The 18719-nt window shown below is 53.7% G+C and overlaps 1 protein-coding gene and 1 long non-coding RNA gene across 2 annotated transcripts in view; one reads left to right on the top strand and one right to left on the bottom strand.

Annotated features, from left to right (window-relative positions):
• LOC127930119 (cAMP-dependent protein kinase type I-beta regulatory subunit-like) overlaps positions 1 to 18719 on the top strand; it is a gene marked incomplete at its 5' end in the record, with an annotated part of 160991 nt that overhangs the window by 59796 nt on the left and 82476 nt on the right. Inside the window, one exon of the mRNA XM_052519511.1 lies at positions 15274 to 15320. Coding sequence (XP_052375471.1) covers positions 15274 to 15320 — 47 coding nt within the window. The remainder of the gene's footprint in view (positions 1 to 15273; positions 15321 to 18719) is intronic.
• Positions 16300 to 17344, bottom strand: LOC127930123 (uncharacterized). Its single transcript, XR_008136861.1, has 3 exons — positions 17315 to 17344; positions 17001 to 17214; positions 16300 to 16950 (listed from the first exon to the last, which is right to left on the bottom strand). It is a non-coding gene; the product is annotated as an uncharacterized LOC127930123 (long non-coding RNA).

Here is an 18719-nt window from a genome sequence, read left to right as displayed (position 1 = left end):
ACACAGAGACAGACACAAACACACATAACCACACTTACTGTAACCTCACACACACACAGAGACAAACACAAGGGACACACATAACCACACTGGGGACTGTAACCTCACACACAAGAGACAGACACAAACACACATAACCACACTTACTGTAACCTCAGACACACAGAGACAGGGACAAACAGACATAACCACAGTGGAGGAACCACACATAACCACACTTACTGTAACCAGACACAAGGGATAACCAGAGAACAGACAAGGACAGACACAAACATAACCACACTTACTGTAACCTCAGACACAGAGACAGACACAAACACACATAACCACACACTGTAACCTCACACACACAGAGACAGACACAAAGGGAGATAACCACACTGGGGTAACCTCACACACACACAGAGACAGACAGACACAAACCACACACACCCACACTTAGGCAGTAACCTCACACACACAGAGACAGACACAAACACACATAACCACACTTACTGTAACCTCAGACACACAGAGACAGACAAAACACACAGGCAATGGGGAAGGACACTTAGAGAGCAGTTGGGAACACACATAACCAGAACCTCACACAGCAGAGACAGACAGGGAAACACACATAACCACACTTACTGTAACCTCACAAGGGAGAGAGACAGAAACACAGTAACCCTCACACACACACAGGGAAGACACAAACACACATAACCACACTTACTGTAACCTCACACACACAGAGACAGACACAAACACACATAACCACACTTACTGTAACCTCACAACACAGAGACAGACACAAACACACATAACCACACTTACTGTAACCTCACACACACACAGAGACAGACACAAACACATAACCACACTTACTGGGACAGACACAAACACACATAACCACACTTACTGTAACCTCACACACACACAGAGACAGAAACACACATAACCACACATAACACACACAGCAAACACACATAACCTAACCTCACACAGGCAGAGACAGACACAAACACACATAACCACACTTACTGTAACCTCACACACAGAGACAGACACAAACACACATAACCACACTTACTGTAACCTCACACACACACAGAGACAGACACAAACACACATAACCACACTTACTGTAACCTCACACACACAGAGACAGACACAAACACACATAACCACACTTACTGTAACCTCACACACACAGAGACAGACACAAACACACATAACCACACTTACTGTAACCTCAGACACACACAGAGACAGACACAACAGAGACAGACACAAACACACATAACCACACTTACTGTAACCTCACACACACAGGCAGAGACAGACACAAACCACACTTACTGTAACCTCACACACAGACACAAACACACATAACCACACTTACTGTAACCTCACACACACACAGAGACAGACACAAACACACATAACCAGGCAGACACAAAACACACATAACCACAACTGTAACCTCACACACACAGAGCAGTGAACCCCAAACACACATAACACAAACACACATTACTGTAACCTCACACACACAGAGACAGACACAAACACACATAACCACACTTACTGTAACCTCACACACACAGAGAGACAGACACAAACACACATAACCACACTTACTGTAACCTCACACACACAGGCAGAGACAGACACAAAACCACAGAGACAGACACAAACACACATAACCACACTACTGTAACCTCACACACACAGAGACAGACACAAACACACATAACCACACTTACTGTAACCTCACACACACAGAGACAGACACAAACACACAGAGACTGTAACCTCACACACACAGAGACAGACACTGTAACCTCACACACACAGAGACAGACACAAACACACATAACCACACTTACTGTAACCTCACACACACAGAGACAGACACAAACACACATAACCACACTTACTGTAACCTCACACACACAGAGACAGACACAAACACACATAACCACACTTACTGTAACCTCACACACACAGAGACAGACACAAACACAGACACAACACACATAACCAGACACTGTAACCTCACACACACAGGACAGAACAAACACACATAAACCACACTTACTGTAACCTCACACACACACAGAGACAGACACAAACACACATAACCACACTTACTGTAACCTCACACACACAGAGACAGACACAAACACACATAACCACACTTACTGTAACCTCACACACACAGGCAGTACAGAGACAGACAGGCAAACACACATAACCACACTTACTGTAACCTCACACACACAGAGACAGACACAAACACACATAACCACACTAAACCACACACACAGAGACAGACACAAACACACATAACCACACTTACTGTAACCTCACACACACACACAGACAGACACAAACACACATAACCACACTTACTGTAACCTCACACACACACAGAGACAGACACAAACACACATAACCACACTTACTGTAACCTCACACACACACAGAGACAGACACAAACACACATAACCACACTTACTGTAACCTCACACACACAGAGACAGACACAAACACACATAACCACACTTACTGTAACCTCACACACACACAGAGACAGACACAAACACACATAACCACACTTACTGTAACCTCACACACAGAGACAGACACACACAACAACATAACCACACTTACTGTAACCTCACAGTGGGGACACAGAGACAGACACAAACACATAACCACACTTACTGTAACCTCACAAGGGAGACAGACAGACACAAGGACACATAACCACACACTGTAACCTCACACACAGAGAGAGACACAAACACACATAACCACACTTACTGTAACCTCACACACACAGAGACAGACACAAACACACATAACCACACTTACTGTAACCTCACACACACAGAGACAGACAGAGACAGACACAAACCACACAGTAACCTCAGGGACACAGAGACAGACAGACAGTAACCACACTACTGTAACCTCACACACACAGAGACAGAGGCACACATAACCACACTGGGGAAGGGAGACACAGAGACAGTGGGAAGGAGAGACAGAGACAAACACACATAACCAGGCAGTGGGGAAGGGAGAGAGACAAACACACATAGGCAGTGGGGAACCTCACAGACAGAGAGACAGACACAAACACACATAACCAAGGGAGAACAGAGAGAGGCAGTGGGGAAGGGAGAAACACACATAACAGTGGGGAACCTCAGACACAGAGAGACACAGCAGTGGGGACACAAACACACATAACCACACTGGGGAACCTCACACACAGAGACAGACAAGGGAGACATAACCACACAGTGGAACCTCAAGGGAGACAGACACAGGCAGTAACCAAGGACTGAACAGACACACAGAGAAGGGAGAGAGGGGCAGTGGGTAACCTCAGAGAGAGAGAGAGGGACAGAGAACCACACAGTGGGGAAGGGAGACAGAGAGTAACCACACTTACTGTAACCTCACACAGGCAGTGGGGAAGGAGACACAGAGAGAGGCAGTGGGGAACCTCACAGACAGACAGAGACAGACACAAACACACATAACCACAGGCAGTGGGGAAGGACAGAGACAGACAGACAGAACCACACAGGGAACCTCACACAGAGAGACACAAACACAGTAACCAAGGGAGAACCTCAGAGAGGCAGAGACAGACACAAACACAGTAACCAGGCAGTGGGGAAGGACACAGAGAGACAGAGGGAGGCAGTGGGGAAGGACAGAGAGAGGCAGTGGGGAAGGGAGACAGAGAGAGGCAGTGGGGAAGGAGACAGAGAGAGAGCACAGTGGGGAAGACAGAGAGGAGAAGAGAGAGAGAGGCAGTGGGGAAGGGAGACAGACAGAGGCAGTGGGAAGGGAGAGAGACAGAGTGGGGAAGGGAGAGAGAGAGGCAGTTACTGGGAAGGAGAGAGAGACAGAAGGGAGAGAGAGGCAGTGGGGAAGGGAGAGAGAGAGGCAGTGGGAAGGGAGAGAGAGAGAGGCAGTGGGGAAGGGAGAGAGAGAGGCAGTGGGGAAGGGAGAGACAGTGGGGAAGGGAGAGAGAGAGAGGCAGTGGGGAAGGGAGAGAGAGAGGCAGTGGGGAAGGGAGAGAGAGAGAGGCAGTGGGGAAGGGAGAGAGAGAGGCAGTGGGGAAGGGAGAGAGAGAGGCAGTGGGGAAGGGAGAGAGAGAGAGGCAGTGGGGAAGGGAGAGAGAGAGAGGCAGTGGGGAAGGGAGAGAGAGAGAGGCAGTGGGGAAGGGAGAGAGAGAGGCAGTGGGGAAGGGAGAGAGAGAGGCAGTGGGGGAAGGGAGAGAGAGGCAGAGGCAGGGGAGAAGGAAGAGAGAGAGAGGCAGTGGGAAGGGAGAGAGAGAGGCAGTGGGGAAGGGAGAGAGAGAGAGCAAAGGCAGAGGGGCAGTGGGGAAGGGAGAGAGAGGAGGCAGTGGGGAAGGGAGAGAGAGAGAGGGAGGCAGTGGGGAAGGGAGAGAGAGAGGCAGTGGGGAAGGGAGACAGAGAGAGGCAGGCAGTGGGGAAGGGAGAGAGAGAGAGGCAGTGGGAAGGGAGAGAGAGAGAGGCAGTGGGGAAGGGAGAGAGAGAGAGGAAGGGAGAGAGAGGCAGTGGGGAGGGAGAGAGAGAGCAGTGGGGAAGGGAGACAGAGAGGCAGTGGGAAGGGAGAGAGAGAGGCAGTGGGGAAGGGAGACAGAGAGAGCAGTGGGGAAGGGAGAGAGAGAGAGAGGCAGTGGGGAAGGAGAGAGAGAGAAGGGAGAGAGAGAGGCAGTGGGGAAGGGAGACAGAGAGAGGCAGGGAAGGGAGAGAGAGAGAGTGGGGAAGGGAGAGAGAGAGGCAGTGGGGAAGGGAGAGAGAGAAGGGAGAGAGAGAGAGGCAGTGGGAAGGGAGAGAGAGAGGCAGTGGGGAAGGGAGAGAGAGAGAGGCAGTGGGGAAGGGAGAGAGAGAGAGGCAGTGGGGAAGGGAGAGAGAGAGGCAGTGGGGAAGGGAGAGAGAGAGGCAGTGGGGAAGGGAGAGAGAGAGGCAGTGGAGAAGGGAGAGAGAGAGGCAGTGGGGAAGGGAGAGAGAGAGGCAGTGGGGAAGGGAGACAGAGAGGCAGGGGAAGGGAGAGAGAGAGGCAGTGGGGAAGGGAGAGAGAGAGAGAGCAGTGGGGAAGGGAGAGAGAGAGAGGCAGTGGGGAAGGGAGAGAGAGAGGCAGTGGGGAAGGGAGAGAGAGAGGCAGTGGGGAAGGGAGAGAGAGAGAGAGGCAGTGGGGAAGGGAGAGAGAGAGGCAGTGGGGAAGGGAGAGAGAGAGAGGCAGTGGGGAAGGGAGAGAGAGAGAGGCAGTGGGGAAGGGAGAGAGAGAGAGGCAGTGGGGAAGGGAGAGAGAGAGAGAGAGAGAGGGGAAGAGAGGGGAGAGAGAGAGAGGCAGTGGGGAAGGGAGAGAGAGAGAGAGGCAGTGGGGAAGGGAGAGAGAGAGAGGGAAGGGGAGAAGGAGGTGGGGAAGGGAGAGAGGAGAGGCAAGGAAGGGAGAGAGAGAGGGGGAGGGCAGTGGGGAAGGGAGAGAGAGGCAGAAGGGAGAGAGAGAGCAGTGGGGAAGGGAGAGAGAGAGGCAGTGGGAAGGGAGAGAGAGAGAGGCAGTGGGGAAGGGAGACAGAGAGGCAGTGGGGAAGGGAGAGAGAGAGAGAGGCAGTGGGGAAGGGAGAGAGAGAGAGGCAGTGGGGAAGGGAGAGAGAGAGGCAGTGGGGAAGGGAGACAGAGAGAGGCAGTGGGGAAGGGAGAGAGAGAGAGGCAGTGGGGAAGGGAGAGAGAGAGAGAGGCAGTGGGGAAGGGAGAGAGAGAGAGGCAGTGGGGAAGGGAGAGAGAGAGAGGCAGTGGGGAAGGGAGACAGAGAGAGGCAGTGGGGAAGGGGAGAGAGAGAGGCAGTGGGGAAGGGAGAGAGAGAGGCAGTGGGGGAGGGAGAGAGAGAGAGGCAGGGGGGGGGGAAGGAGAGAGAGAGGCAGTGGGGAAGGGAGAGAGAGAGAGGCAGTGGGGAAGGGAGAGAGAGAGGCAGTGGGGAAGGAGAGAGAGAGAGAGGCAGTGGGGAAGGGAGACAGAGAGAGAGGCAGTGGGGAAGGGAGAGAGAGAGAGGCAGTGGGGAAGGGAGAGAGAGAGAGGCAGTGGGGAAGGGAGACAGAGAGAGGCAGTGGGGAAGGGAGAGAGAGAGAGGCAGTGGGGAAGGGAGAGAGAGAGAGGCAGTGGGGAAGGGAGAGAGAGGCAGTGGGGAAGGGAGACAGAGAGAGAGGCAGTGGGGAAGGGAGAGAGAGAGAGGCAGTGGGGAAGGGAGAGAGAGAGGCAGTGGGGAAGGGAGAGAGAGAGAGGCAGTGGGGAAGGGAGACAGAGAGAGAGGCAGTGGGGGAGGGGGAGAGAGAGAGAGGCAGTGGGGAAGGGAGAGAGAGAGAGGCAGTGGGGAAGGGAGAGAGAGAGGCAGTGGGGAAGGGAGAGAGAGAGGCAGTGGGGAAGGGAGAGAGAGAGAGAGGCAGTGGGGAAGGGAGACAGAGAGAGAGAGGCAGTGGGGAAGGGAGAGAGAGAGGCAGAGGGGGAGGGAGAGAGAGAGAGAGAGAGAGGGGGAGGGAGAGAGAGAGAGGCAGGGGGGGAGGGAGAGAGAGAGAGAGGCAGTGGGGAAGGGAGAGAGAGAGAGGCAGTGGGGAAGGGAGAGAGAGAGGCAGTGGGGAAGGGACAGAGAGAGAGGCAGTGGGGAAGGGAGACAGAGAGAGGCAGGGGGAAGGGAGAGAGAGAGGCAGTGGGAAGGAGAGAGAGAGAGGCAGGGGAAGGGAGACAGAGAGGCAGTGGGGAAGGGAGAGAGAGAGGCAGTGGGGAAGGGAGAGAGAGAGAGGCAGTGGGGAAGGGAGAGAGAGAGAGGCAGTGGGGAAGGGAGAGAGCAGAGCAGTGGGGAAGGGAGAGAGAGAGAGAGGCAGTGGGGAAGGGAGACAGAGAGAGGCAGTGGGGAAGGGAGAGAGAGAGAGGCAGTGGGGAAGGAGAGAGAGAGAGGCAGTGGGGAAGGGAGAGAGAGAGGCAGTGGGGAAGGGAGAGAGAGAGCAGTGGGGAAGGGAGAGAGAGAGAGGCAGTGGGGAAGGGAGAGAGAGAGAGGCAGTGGGGAAGGGAGAGAGAGGCAGTGGGGAAGGGAGAGAGAGAGGCAGTGGGGAAGGGAGAGAGAGAGAGGCAGTGGGGAAGGGAGAGAGAGAGAGGCAGTGGGGAAGGGAGAGAGAGAGGCAGTGGGGAAGGAGAGGAGAGACAGTGGGGAAGGAGAGGCAGTGGGGAAGGGAGAGAGAGAGAGGCAGTGGGGAAGGGAGAGAGAGAGAGGCAGTGGGGAAGGGAGAGAGAGAGAGGCAGTGGGGAAGGGAGAGACAGAGAGAGGCAGTGGGGAAGGGAGAGAGAGGCAGTGGGGAAGGGAGACAGAGAGCAGTGGGGAAGAAGGAGAGAAGAGAGAGGCAGTGGGGAAGGGAGAGAGAGAGAGGCAGTGGGGAAGGGAGAGAGAGAGGCAGTGGGGAAGGGAGAGAGAGAGGCAGTGGGGAAGGGAGAGAGAGAGAGGCAGTGGGGAAGGGGAGAGAGAGAGGCAGTGGGGAAGGGAGAGAGAGAGGCAGTGGGGAAGGGAGAGAGAGAGGCAGTGGGGAAGGGAGAGAGAGAGGCAGTGGGGAAGGGAGACAGAGAGAGGCAGTGGGGAAGGGAGAGAGAGAGGCAGTGGGGAAGGGAGACAGAGAGAGGCAGTGGAGAAGGGAGAGAGAGGCAGTGGGGAAGGGAGACAGAGAGAGGGGCAGTGGGGAAGGGAGAGAGAGGCAGTGGGGAAGGGAGACAGAGAGAGGGCAGTGGGGAAGGGAGAGACAGAGAGAGGCAGTGGGAAGGGAGAGAGAGAGAGGCAGTGGGGAAGGGAGAGAGAGAGGGCAGCAGTGGGGAAGGAGAGACAGAGAGAGGCAGTGGGGAAGGGAGAGAGAGAGGCAGTGGGGAAGGGAGAGAGAGAGAGAGGCAGTGGGGAAGGGAGAGAGAGAGAGGCAGTGGGGAAGGGAGAGAGAGAGGCAGTGGGGAAGGGAGACAGAGAGAGGCAGTGGGGAAGGGAGAGAGAGAGAGGCAGTGGGGAAGGGAGAGAGAGAGAGGCAGTGGGGAAGGGAGAGAGAGGGCAGTGGGGAAGGAGAGAGAGGCAGTAGGGAAGGGAGAGAGAGAGGCAGTGGGGAAGGGAGAGAGAGAGGCAGTGGGGAAGGGAGAGAGAGAGGCAGTGGGGAAGGGAGAGAGAGAGAGGCAGTGGGGAAGGAGAGAGAGGCAGAAGGGAGAGAGAGAGGCAGTGGGGAAGGGAGAGAGAGAGGCAGTGGGGAAGGGAGAGAGAGAGAGGCAGTGGGGAAGGGAGAGAGAGAGGCAGTGGGGAAGAGAGCAGTGGGGAAGGGAGAGAGAGAGGCAGTGGGGAAGGGAGAGAGAGAGGCAGTGGGGAAGGGAGAGAGAGAGAGGCAGTGGGGAAGGGAGAGAGAGAGAGAGGCAGTGGGGAAGGAGAGAGAGAGAGGCAGTGGGGAAGGGAGAGAGAGGCAGTGGGAAGGGAGAGAGAGAGAGGCAGTGGGGAAGGGAGAGAGAGGCAGTGGGGAAGGGAGAGAGAGAGAGGCAGTGGGGAAGGGAGAGAGAGAGAGGCAGTGGGGAAGGAGAGAGGAGTGGGGAAGGAGAGAGAGAGCAGTGGGGAAGGGAGAGAGAGAGAGGCAGTGGGGAAGGGAGAGAGAGAGGCAGTGGGGAAGGGAGAGAGAGGCAGTGGGGAAGGGAGAGAGAGAGGGCAGTGGGGAAGGGAGAGAGAGAGAGAGGCAGTGGGGAAGGGAGACAGAGAGAGGCAGTGGGGAAGGGAGAGAGAGAGGCAGTGGGGAAGGGAGAGAGAGAGGCAGTGGGAAGGAGAGGAGAGAGGCAGAAGGGAGAGAGCAGAGGCAGTGGGGAAGGGAGACAGAGAGAGGCAGTGGGGAAGGAGAGAGAGAGAGGCAGTGGGGAAGGGAGAGAGAGAGAGCGAGGCAGTGGGGAAGGGAGAGAGAGAGGCAGTGGGGAAGGGAGACAGAGAGAGAGAGGCAGTGGGGAAGGGAGACAGAGAGAGGCAGTGGGGAAGGAGACAGAGAGAGGGCAGTGGGGAAGGGAGAGAGAGAGAGAGGCAGGGGAAGGGAGAGAGAGAGAGAGCAGTGGGGAAGGGAGACAGAGAGAGAGGGCAGTGGGGAAGGGAGAGAGAGAGGCAGTGGGGAAGGGAGACAGAGAGAGGCAGTGGGGAAGGGAGAGAGAGAGAGAGGAGGCAGTGGGGAAGGGAGAGAGAGAGAGAGAGGCAGTGGGGAAGGGAGACAGAGAGAGGCAGTTGGGAAGGGAGAGAGAGAGAGGCAGTGGGGAAGGGAGAGAGAGAGAGGCAGTGGGAAGGGAAGAGAGAGAGAGGCAGTGGGAAGGGAGAGAGAGAGAGGCAGTGGGGAAGGAGAGAGGAGGCAGTGGGGAAGGGAGAGAGAGAGGCAGTGGGGAAGGGAGACAGAGAGGCAGTGGGGAAGGGAGAGAGAGGCAGTGGGGAAGGGAGAGAGAGAGGCAGTGGGGAAGGGAGAGAGAGAGGCAGTGGGGAAGGGAGAGAGAGAGGCAGTGGGGAAGGAGAGAGAGAGGCAGTGGGGAAGGGAGAGAGAGAGAGGCAGTTGGGAAGGAGAGAGAGAGGCAGTGGGGAAGGGAGAGAGAGGCAGTGGGGAAGGGAGAGAGAGAGAGGCAGTGGGAAGGGAAGGAGAGAGGCAGGGGAAGGGAGAGAGAGAGGCAGTGGGGAAGGGAGAGAGAGAGAGGCAGTGGGGAAGGGAGAGAGAGAGAGAGGCAGTGGGGAAGGGAGAGAGAGAGAGGCAGTGGGGAAGGGAGAGAGAGAGAGGCAGTGGGGAAGGGAGAGAGAGAGAGGCAGTGGGGAAGGGAGAGAGAGAGAGGCAGTGGGGAAGGAGAGAGAGAGGGCAGTGGGGAAGGGAGAGAGAGAGGCAGTGGGAAGGGAGAGAGAGAGGCAGTGGGGGAGGGAGAGAGAGAGGCAGTGGGGAAGGGAGAGAGAGAGGCAGTGGGGGAGGGAGAGAGAGAGGCAGTGGGGAAGGGAGAGAGAGAGAGGCAGTGGGGAAGGGAGAGAGAGAGGCAGTGGGGAAGGGAGAGAGAGAGGCAGTAGGGAAGGGAGACAGAGAGGGCAGTGGGGAAGGGAGACAGAGAGGCAGTGGGGAAGGGAGACAGAGACAGAGAGAGAGAGGAGGCAGTGGGGAAGGGAGAGAGAGAGAGGCAGTGGGGAAGGGAGACAGAGAGAGAGGCAGTGGGGAAGGGAGAGAGAGAGGCAGTGGGGAATGGAGACAGAGAGAGAGGCAGTGGGGAAGGAGAGAGAGAGAGAGAGAGAGGAGGGGCAGTGGGGAAGGGAGAGAGAGGCAGTTGGGAAGGGAGAGAGAGAGAGGCAGTGGGGAAGGGAGAGAGAGAGAGGGCAGTGGGGAAGGGAGAGAGAGAGGCAGTGGGGAAGGGAGAGAGAGAGAGGCAGTGGGGAAGGGAGAGAGAGAGGCAGTTGGGAAGGGAGAGAGAGAGAGGCAGTGGGGAAGGGAGAGAGAGAGAGCAGTGGGGAAGGGAGAGAGAGAATCAGTAGGGAAGGGAGACAGAGAGAGGCAGTGGGGAAGGGAGACAGAGAGGCAGTGGGGAAGGGAGACAGAGAGGCAGTGGGGAAGGGAGACAGAGAGGCAGTGGGGAAGGGAGACAGAGACAGAGAGAGAGCGAGGCAGTGGGGAAGGGAGAGAGAGAGAGGCAGTGGGGAAGGGAGACAGAGAGAGAGAGAGGCAGTGGGGAAGGGAGACAGAGAGAGGCAGTGGGGAATGGAGACAGAGAGAGAGGCAGTGGGGAAGGGAGAGAGAGAGAGAGAGAGGGGCAGTGGGGAAGGGAGAGAGAGAGAGAGAGGCAGTGGGGAAGGGAGACAGAGAGAGCGAGGCAGTGGGGAAGGGAGACAGAGAGAGGCAGTGGGGAAGGGAGAGAGAGAGAGAGGCATTGGGGAAGGGAGACAGAGAGAGGCAGTGGGGAAGGGAGAGAGAGAGAGGCTAGTGGGGAAGGGAGACAGAGAGAGAGCGAGTGGGGAAGGGAGAGAGAGAGAGAGGCAGTGGGGAAGGGAGACAGAGAGAGGCAGTGGGGAAGGGAGACAGAGAGAGGCAGTGGGGAAGGGAGAGAGAGAGGCAGTGGGGAAGGGAGAGAGAGAGGCAGTGGGGAAGGGAGAGAGAGAGGCAGTGGGGAAGGGAGAGAGAGAGAGGCAGTGGGGAAGGGAGACAGAGAGAGAGGCAGTGGGGAAGGGAGAGAGAGAGGCAGTGGGGAAGGGAGACAGAGAGAGGCAGTGGGGAAGGGAGACAGAGAGAGGCAGTGGGGAAGGGAGACAGAGAGAGAGCGAGGCAGTGGGGAAGGGAGAGAGAGCAGTGGGGAAGGGAGACAGAGAGAGCAGTGGGGAAGGGAGACAGAGAGAGAGAGTGGGGAAGGGAGACAGAGAGAGGCAGTGGGGAAGGGAGACAAGAGACAGAGAGGAGGGAGTGGGGAAGGGAGAGAGAGAGAGGCAGTGGGGAAGGAGAGGGAGAGAGAGAGGCAGTGGGGAAGGGAGACAGAGAGAGGCAGTGGGGAAGGAGAGAGAGAGTGAGGAAGGGGAGACAGAGAGAGGCAGTGGGGAAGGGAGACAGAGAGAGGCAGTGGGGAAGGGAGACAGAGAGGCAGTGGGGAAGGGAGACAGAGAGGCAGTAGGGAAGGGAGACAGAGACAGAGAGAGAGCGAGGTCGTGAGGAAGGGAGACAGAGAGAGAGCGAGGCAGTGGGGAAGGGAGACAGAGGAAGAGAGAGAGAGCATCCCAGCTGCTGTGTTAGCTACAGTACATTACTACAGTACATTACTACAGTACATTACTGTTAAAGAATGATTGTTAAGCCTTGAGACAACTGAGACATGGATTGTGTCTGTGTGCCATTCAAAGGGTGAATGGTCAAGACAAAAGATTGAAGTGCCTTTGAATGGGGTATGATAGTAGGTATCAGGCGCACCAGTGTCAAAAACTGCAGTGTTGCTGGGTTTTTCCACACAGTTTCCTGTGTGTATCAAGAATGGTCCACCACCCAAAGGACATCCAGCCAACTTGACACAACTGTGGGAAGCATTGGAGTCAACATGGGCCAGCATTCCTGTGGAACACTTTCGACACCTTGAAGAGTCCATGTCCTGATGAATTAAGGCTGTTCTGAGGGGAAAATGAGGTGCATCTCAATATTAGGAAGGCTGTTTTTTACAGTCAGTGTATATAATGGACTATCCAGGTATGACTAAACTGTTATCCTGATGTAACATGGTGGCCTAGCCTAACCGTGGCCTAGCCTAACCGTGGCCTAGCCTAACCGTGGCCTAGCCTAACCGTGGCCTAGCCTAACCTAGCCTAACCGTGGCCCGTAGCCTAACCGTGGCCTAGCCTAACCGTGGCCTAGCCTAACTGTAGCCTAACCGTGGCCTAGCCTAACCGTGGCCTAGCCTAGCCTACCGTGGCCTAGCCTAACCGTGGCCTAGCCTAACCGTGGCCATAGCCTAACCGTGGCCTAGCCTAACCGTGGCCTAGCCTAACCGTAGCCTAACCGTGGCCTAGCCTAACCGTGGCCTAGCCTAACCGTGACCTAGCCTAACCGTGACCTAGCCTAACCGTGGCCTAGCCTAACCGTGGCCTAGCCTAACCGTAGCCTAACCGTGGCCTAGCCTAACCGTAACCTAACCGTGACCAAGCCTAACCGTGACCTAGCCTAACCGTAGCCTAACCGTGACCAAGCCTAACCGTGACCTAGCCTAACCGTGGCCTAGCCTAACCGTGACCTAGCCTAACCGTGACCTAGCCTAACCGTGGCCTAGCCTAACCGTGGCCTAGCCTAACCGTGACCTAGCCTAACCGTGGCCTAGCCTAACCGTGACCTAGCCTAACCGTGACCTAGCCTTACCGTGGCCTAGCCTAACCGTGACCTAGCCTAACCGTGACCTAGCCTTACCGTGGCCTAGCCTAACCGTGACCTAGCCTAACCGTGACCTAGCCTTACCGTGGCCTAGCCTAACCGTGACCTAGCCTAACCGTGACCTAGCCTTACCGTGACCTAGCCTAACCGTGACCTAGCCTAACCGTGACCTAGCCTTACCGTGGCCTAGCCTAACCGTGACCTAGCCTAACCGTGACCTAGCCTTACCGTGGCCTAGCCTAACCGTGACCTAGCCTAACCGTGACCTAGCCTTACCGTGGCCTAGCTCATCTTAATCTGCTGCATTTCAAATGTAGGATCAACCCCGTCGGTGTTACCAAGGAATCTGTGTCTGGGCAGGCGCATAAGGAAGACACCTTCTAATGTTCACGTCTAGGCTAGTTTCAAAAACACTTTCTATTTGCTGTGATTTGAGGTTGAAAATGCCCTCAAATGACCCCAGCTCTCACACAACAGCAAGAACACACCATGTCAGAGAAGAGGCTCAGGCAGATCTTAAAACTCAAATTTTACGACAGTATTTAAGTAAAAAGTACGGATGAAGAATCTTAATTTGATCACAGTGTTGCAGGATAATGCAATGCAGGAAATGTAGAACTTGTAGTGGTATTTGAGGTTTAAAATGGCTTCTGAAGTTTGTAATTTCCACTTTGAAATTTCTGATTTGATTTTCCCTTATGAAAAATGTGTCAACCCCAACAAAAAGGTCCATTAATTATAAACCATGTATTAATTCACATTTCCTGTTGCAGCAGGATCATTTTCCTGCTGTAGCAAACTGGCTCAAATTAAGATCCTACATCGGTACAAGTACAGGCCTACACAGTATATCAAAAGAGTCAATACAACCTCACAGGAACAGTTTGTTTGCTGTAAAGACTGGTAATTCCTCAGTCGTCGGTGTACATACAGCATTCTAGCCAGGTGACACAAAGCAAACGTGAGCCCGGGGATGTAGTCCTTTTGAAGACAGTCAAAGAACGTTGGCAGCAATGCTTGTTACACTTCCCCTATGTTGAAACAAGGTCTTTCTTACTGTGTGTGCTGGAGTGCATCGACCTGTGTGTGTGTGTGTGTGTGTGTGTGTGTGTGTGTGTGTGTGTGTGTGTGTGTGTGTGTGTGTGTGTGTGTGTGTGTGTGTGTGTGTGTGTGTGTGTGTGTGTGTGTGTGTGTGTGTGTGTGTGTGTGTACCTGTGCATGAATGTGTGTGTGTGTGTGTATGCGCGCTCAATTTTGTGTGTGTCTCTGTCAAATATTTGCCTGCGGTCTTGGGGCTCAGGGTTCTGCTAGAAGGGAAAACAAAGAGTTCACAGCCCAGGTGATAAAAGACAGGAAGAGTGGAGAGAATAGAGAGATAGAGTGAGAGAATGAGGGAATGAAAGAAAGACAGAGAGAGATGAGATGAAAGAGGGAGAGAGGGAGCTGAAGAAGGCGGGCCAGGTTGAAGCAGGTTGGATGGAGGGGACAGAGAGGACACAGTCCCGAACCTCTCTCCCCTCTCCAGTGATAAATGTGTGTGATGAACAACTCTAGCCTCTACACACAGTATTAATTAGCTGTATGAACTCCTGTGAACCCTCAGCACGGGGATCCTCCAGCCTTTCAACTTCTCAATCACATACACACACACACACACACACACACACACATAGTTACACTCACACACACGCACGCACGCACGCACGCACGCACGCACACACACACACACACACACACACACACATATAGTTACACATACAGACACACACATATAGTTACACACACGCACTCATACACACACACACCCACATAGTTACACACACACACACATAGTTACACATAGTTACACATACATACACACACACACACACATAGTTACACGCACACATACACACAAACCCACATAGTTACACACACACACACACACACACACACACACACACACACACACACACACACACACACACACACACACACACACACACACACACACAGTTACACACACACATACACCCACATAGTTACACACACACGCACGCGCACGCCCACCCACCCACCCACCCACCCACCCACACACATAGTTACACACATACATGCGTACAGATGGGAGACAGATGGGTATAGCTCCCTTTCTGAGAGAGAGAGAGAGAGAGAGAGAGACATGGGGGGGGAACACAAGGTTCCCAAATTTAAGAACTTCTGGCTTGCGTTCTTATTGGATTTCCCTGGAAGTGTTTGTGGTGGTGGACAAAGTGTGTTTGTGTCTGTCTGCCTGTGTGTGTGCATGCATGTGTGTAAGCTCAACCATTATATGTTCTCTCACACTTCTCTTACTCTTTCCTCTACAGGTGATGAAGGAGACAACTTCTATGTGATTGACCAAGGAGAAGTGGATGTAAGTTTCCCATTGGCTTATTCATTCCTCCCCTCTCCACTCCCCTACAACTCCCCAGGTCATTCTCAGTCACCTTACCTGGTCAAATAAGGGTTAATAAAGCAGTGTTAACCAAACTTCTCTACGAGTACCTCCAGTTCCCATTGGAAAGACCTCCAGTTCTCATTGGAAAGACCTCCAGTTATCATTGGAAAGACCCCCAGTTCTCATTGGAAAGACCTCCAGTTCTCATTGTAAAGACCTCCAGTTCTCATTGTAAAGACCTCCAGTTCTCATTGTAAAGACCTCCAGTTCTCATTGTAAAGACCTCCAGTTCTCATTGTAAAGACCTCCAGTTCTCATTGTAAAGACCTCCAGTTCTCATTGTAAAGACCTCCAGTTCTCATTGGAAAGACCTCCAGTTCTCATTGTAAAGACCTCCAGTTCTCATTGTAAAGACCTCCAGTTCTCATTGTAAAGACCTCCAGTTCTCATTGTAAAGACCTCCAGTTCTCATTGTAAAGACCTCCAGTCCTCATTGGAAAGACCTCCAGTCATCATTGGAAAGACCTCCAGTCCTCATTGGAAAGACCTCCAGTTCTCATTGTAAAGACCTCCAGTTCTCATTGGAAAGACCTCCAGTTCTCATTGTAAAGACCTCCAGTTCTCATTGGAAAGACCCCCAGTCCTCATTGGAAAGACCTCCAGTTCTCATTGGAAAGACCTCCAGTTCTCATTGTAAAGACCTCCAGTTCTCATTGGAAAGACCTCCAGTTCTCATTGTAAAGACCTCCAGTTCTCATTGTAAAGACCTCCAGTTCTCATTGGAAAGACCTCCAGTTCTCATTGGAAAGACCTCCAGTCCTCATTGGAAAGACCTCCAGTTCTCATTGTAAAGACCTCCAGTTCTCATTGTAAAGACCTCCAGTCCTCATTGGAAAGACCTCCAGTCATCATTGGAAAGACCTCCAGTCCTCATTGGAAAGACCTCCAGTTCTCATTGTAAAGACCTCCAGTTCTCATTGGAAAGACCTCCAGTTCTCATTGTAAAGACCTCCAGTTCTCATTGGAAAGACCCCCAGTTCTCATTGGAAAGACCTCCAGTTCTCATTGGAAAGACGAGAGAGAGACAAGAAAATCATCCCTCTTTTGAGAAGGAAAAATCATCATACCTTCCTACCTCTACCCCACACACACACACCTTCCTACCTCTACCTCACACATACCTTCCTACCTCTACCTCACACATACCTTCCTACCTCTACCTCACACATACCTTCCTACCTCTACCTCACACATACCTTCCTACCTCTACCTCACACATACCTTCCTACCTCTACCTCACACACACCTTCCTACCTCTACCTCACACATACCTTCCTACCTCTACCTCACACATACCTTCCTACCTCTACCTCACACACACCTTCCTACCTCTACCTCACACATACCTTCCTACCTCTACCTCACACATACCTTCCTACCTCTACCTCACACATACCTTCCTACCTCTACCTCACACATACCTTCCTACCTCTACCTCACACACACCTTCCTACCTCTACCTCACACATACCTTCCTACCTCTACCTCACACATACCTTCCTACCTCTACCTCACACATACCTTCCTACCTCTACCCCACACATACCTTCCTACCTCTACCTCACACATACCTTCCTACCTCTACCTCACACATACATTCCTACCTCTACCTCACACACACCTTCCTACCTCTACCTCACACAGATCTACCGACTTCTACCTCACACATACCTTCCTACCTCTACCTCACACAGACCAACCGACCTCTACCTCACACATACCTTCCTACCTCTACCTCACACATACCTTCCTACCTCTACCTCACACATACCTTCCTACCTCTACCTCACACATACCTTCCTACCTCTACCTCACACAGATCTACCGACTTCTACCTCACACATACCTTCCTACCTCTACCTCACACAGACCAACCGACCTCTACCTCACACATACCTTCCTACCTCTACCTCACACATACCTTCCTACCTCTACCTCACACATACCTTCCTACCTCTACCTCACACAGACCAACCTACCTCTACCTCACACATACCTTCCTACCTCTACCTCACACAGACCAACCAACTTCTACCTCACACATACCTTCCTACCTCTACCCCACACATATCTTCCTACTTCTACTTCTCACATTGGTCAACTGTACTGCTGTTTGTGTTAAATGATGATGAGCACTGGCCTGGGGTCTTTTCTGACTTCATTGACTTGCGGTCTGGTCACGCTAGTGTGGGGCCCAGACACGCTCTGAACGCCACACAATGACAACAGTCAGAACACCTTTTTGTTTTAGGAACCCGAAGCGACAAAGAGATAGAGTTAAGTGGAGAGATAAAAAAAGATAAAAAAACAGATGGAAAATCAAACAGGAAACGACCTTATCGGTTTACGATGAAGGGAGAGGGAAGGAGAGGAGACGTAAGGTAACCAGAGAGGACTGGGTCCAGGTGGGTGAGCTCCGCTGAGCGAGAGAGAGGAGAGAGGGATAAGGTGTGAATGAGAGGGAGAGAGAAAGAGAAGGGGTGGTGGAGAGGGTTGGGGCGATGGTGCCCTGATACAGCAGGTCTACCTACTGGTCCGGGTGGTCGAGCTCCACCGAGCGTATCAGAGAGCCCAGTCAGACCCAGACAGAGATGGATGGATGAGTGGAGAGAGAGGGAGAGAGAGGGATAAGAGAGTGGAGCAGAGAGATAAGGGAGTGGAGGAGAGAGAGAGAGAGATAAGGGAGTGGAGGAGAGGGAGAGAGAGGGATAAGGGAGTGGAGGAGAGGGAGAGAGAGGGATAAGGGAGTGGAGGAGAGGGAGAGAGAGGGATAAGGGAGTGGAGGAGAGGGAGAGAGAGGGATAAGGGAGTGGAGGAGAGAGAGAGAGATAAGGGAGTGGAGGAGAGGGAGAGAGAGGGATAAGGGAGTGGAGGAGAGGGATAAGGGAGCGGAGGAGAGAGAGAGAGATAAGGGAGTGGAGGAGAGGGAGAGAGAGAGAGGGATAAGGGAGTGGAGGAGAGGGAGGGAGAGGGATAAGGGAGTGGCGGAGAGAGGGAGAGAGAGGGATAAGGGAGTGGAGAGGAGAGGGAGAGAGAGAGAGAGAGAGAGAGAGAGAGAGAGAGAGAGGATAAGGGAGTGGAGGAGAGGGAGAGAGAGAGAAGCAGTGGGGTAGAGAGAGAGGGATAAGGGGTGAAGGAGATGGAGAGAGAGAGAGGGATAAGGGAGTGGAGGAGAGGAGAGGGAGAGAGAGAGAGAGAGAGAGGGGATAAGGGAGTGGAGGAGAGGAGAGAGAGAGAGAAGCAGTGGGGTAGAGAGAGGGGGATAAGGGGTGGAGATGGAGAGAGAAAGAGGGATAAGGGAGTGGAGGAGAGGAG

The sequence above is a fragment of the Oncorhynchus keta genome, chromosome 5 (assembly GCF_023373465.1).
Source record: "Oncorhynchus keta strain PuntledgeMale-10-30-2019 chromosome 5, Oket_V2, whole genome shotgun sequence".
In the NCBI taxonomy this organism is placed as follows: Eukaryota; Metazoa; Chordata; class Actinopteri; order Salmoniformes; family Salmonidae; genus Oncorhynchus; species Oncorhynchus keta.
This window is presented reverse-complemented; position numbering and strand designations above follow the sequence as displayed.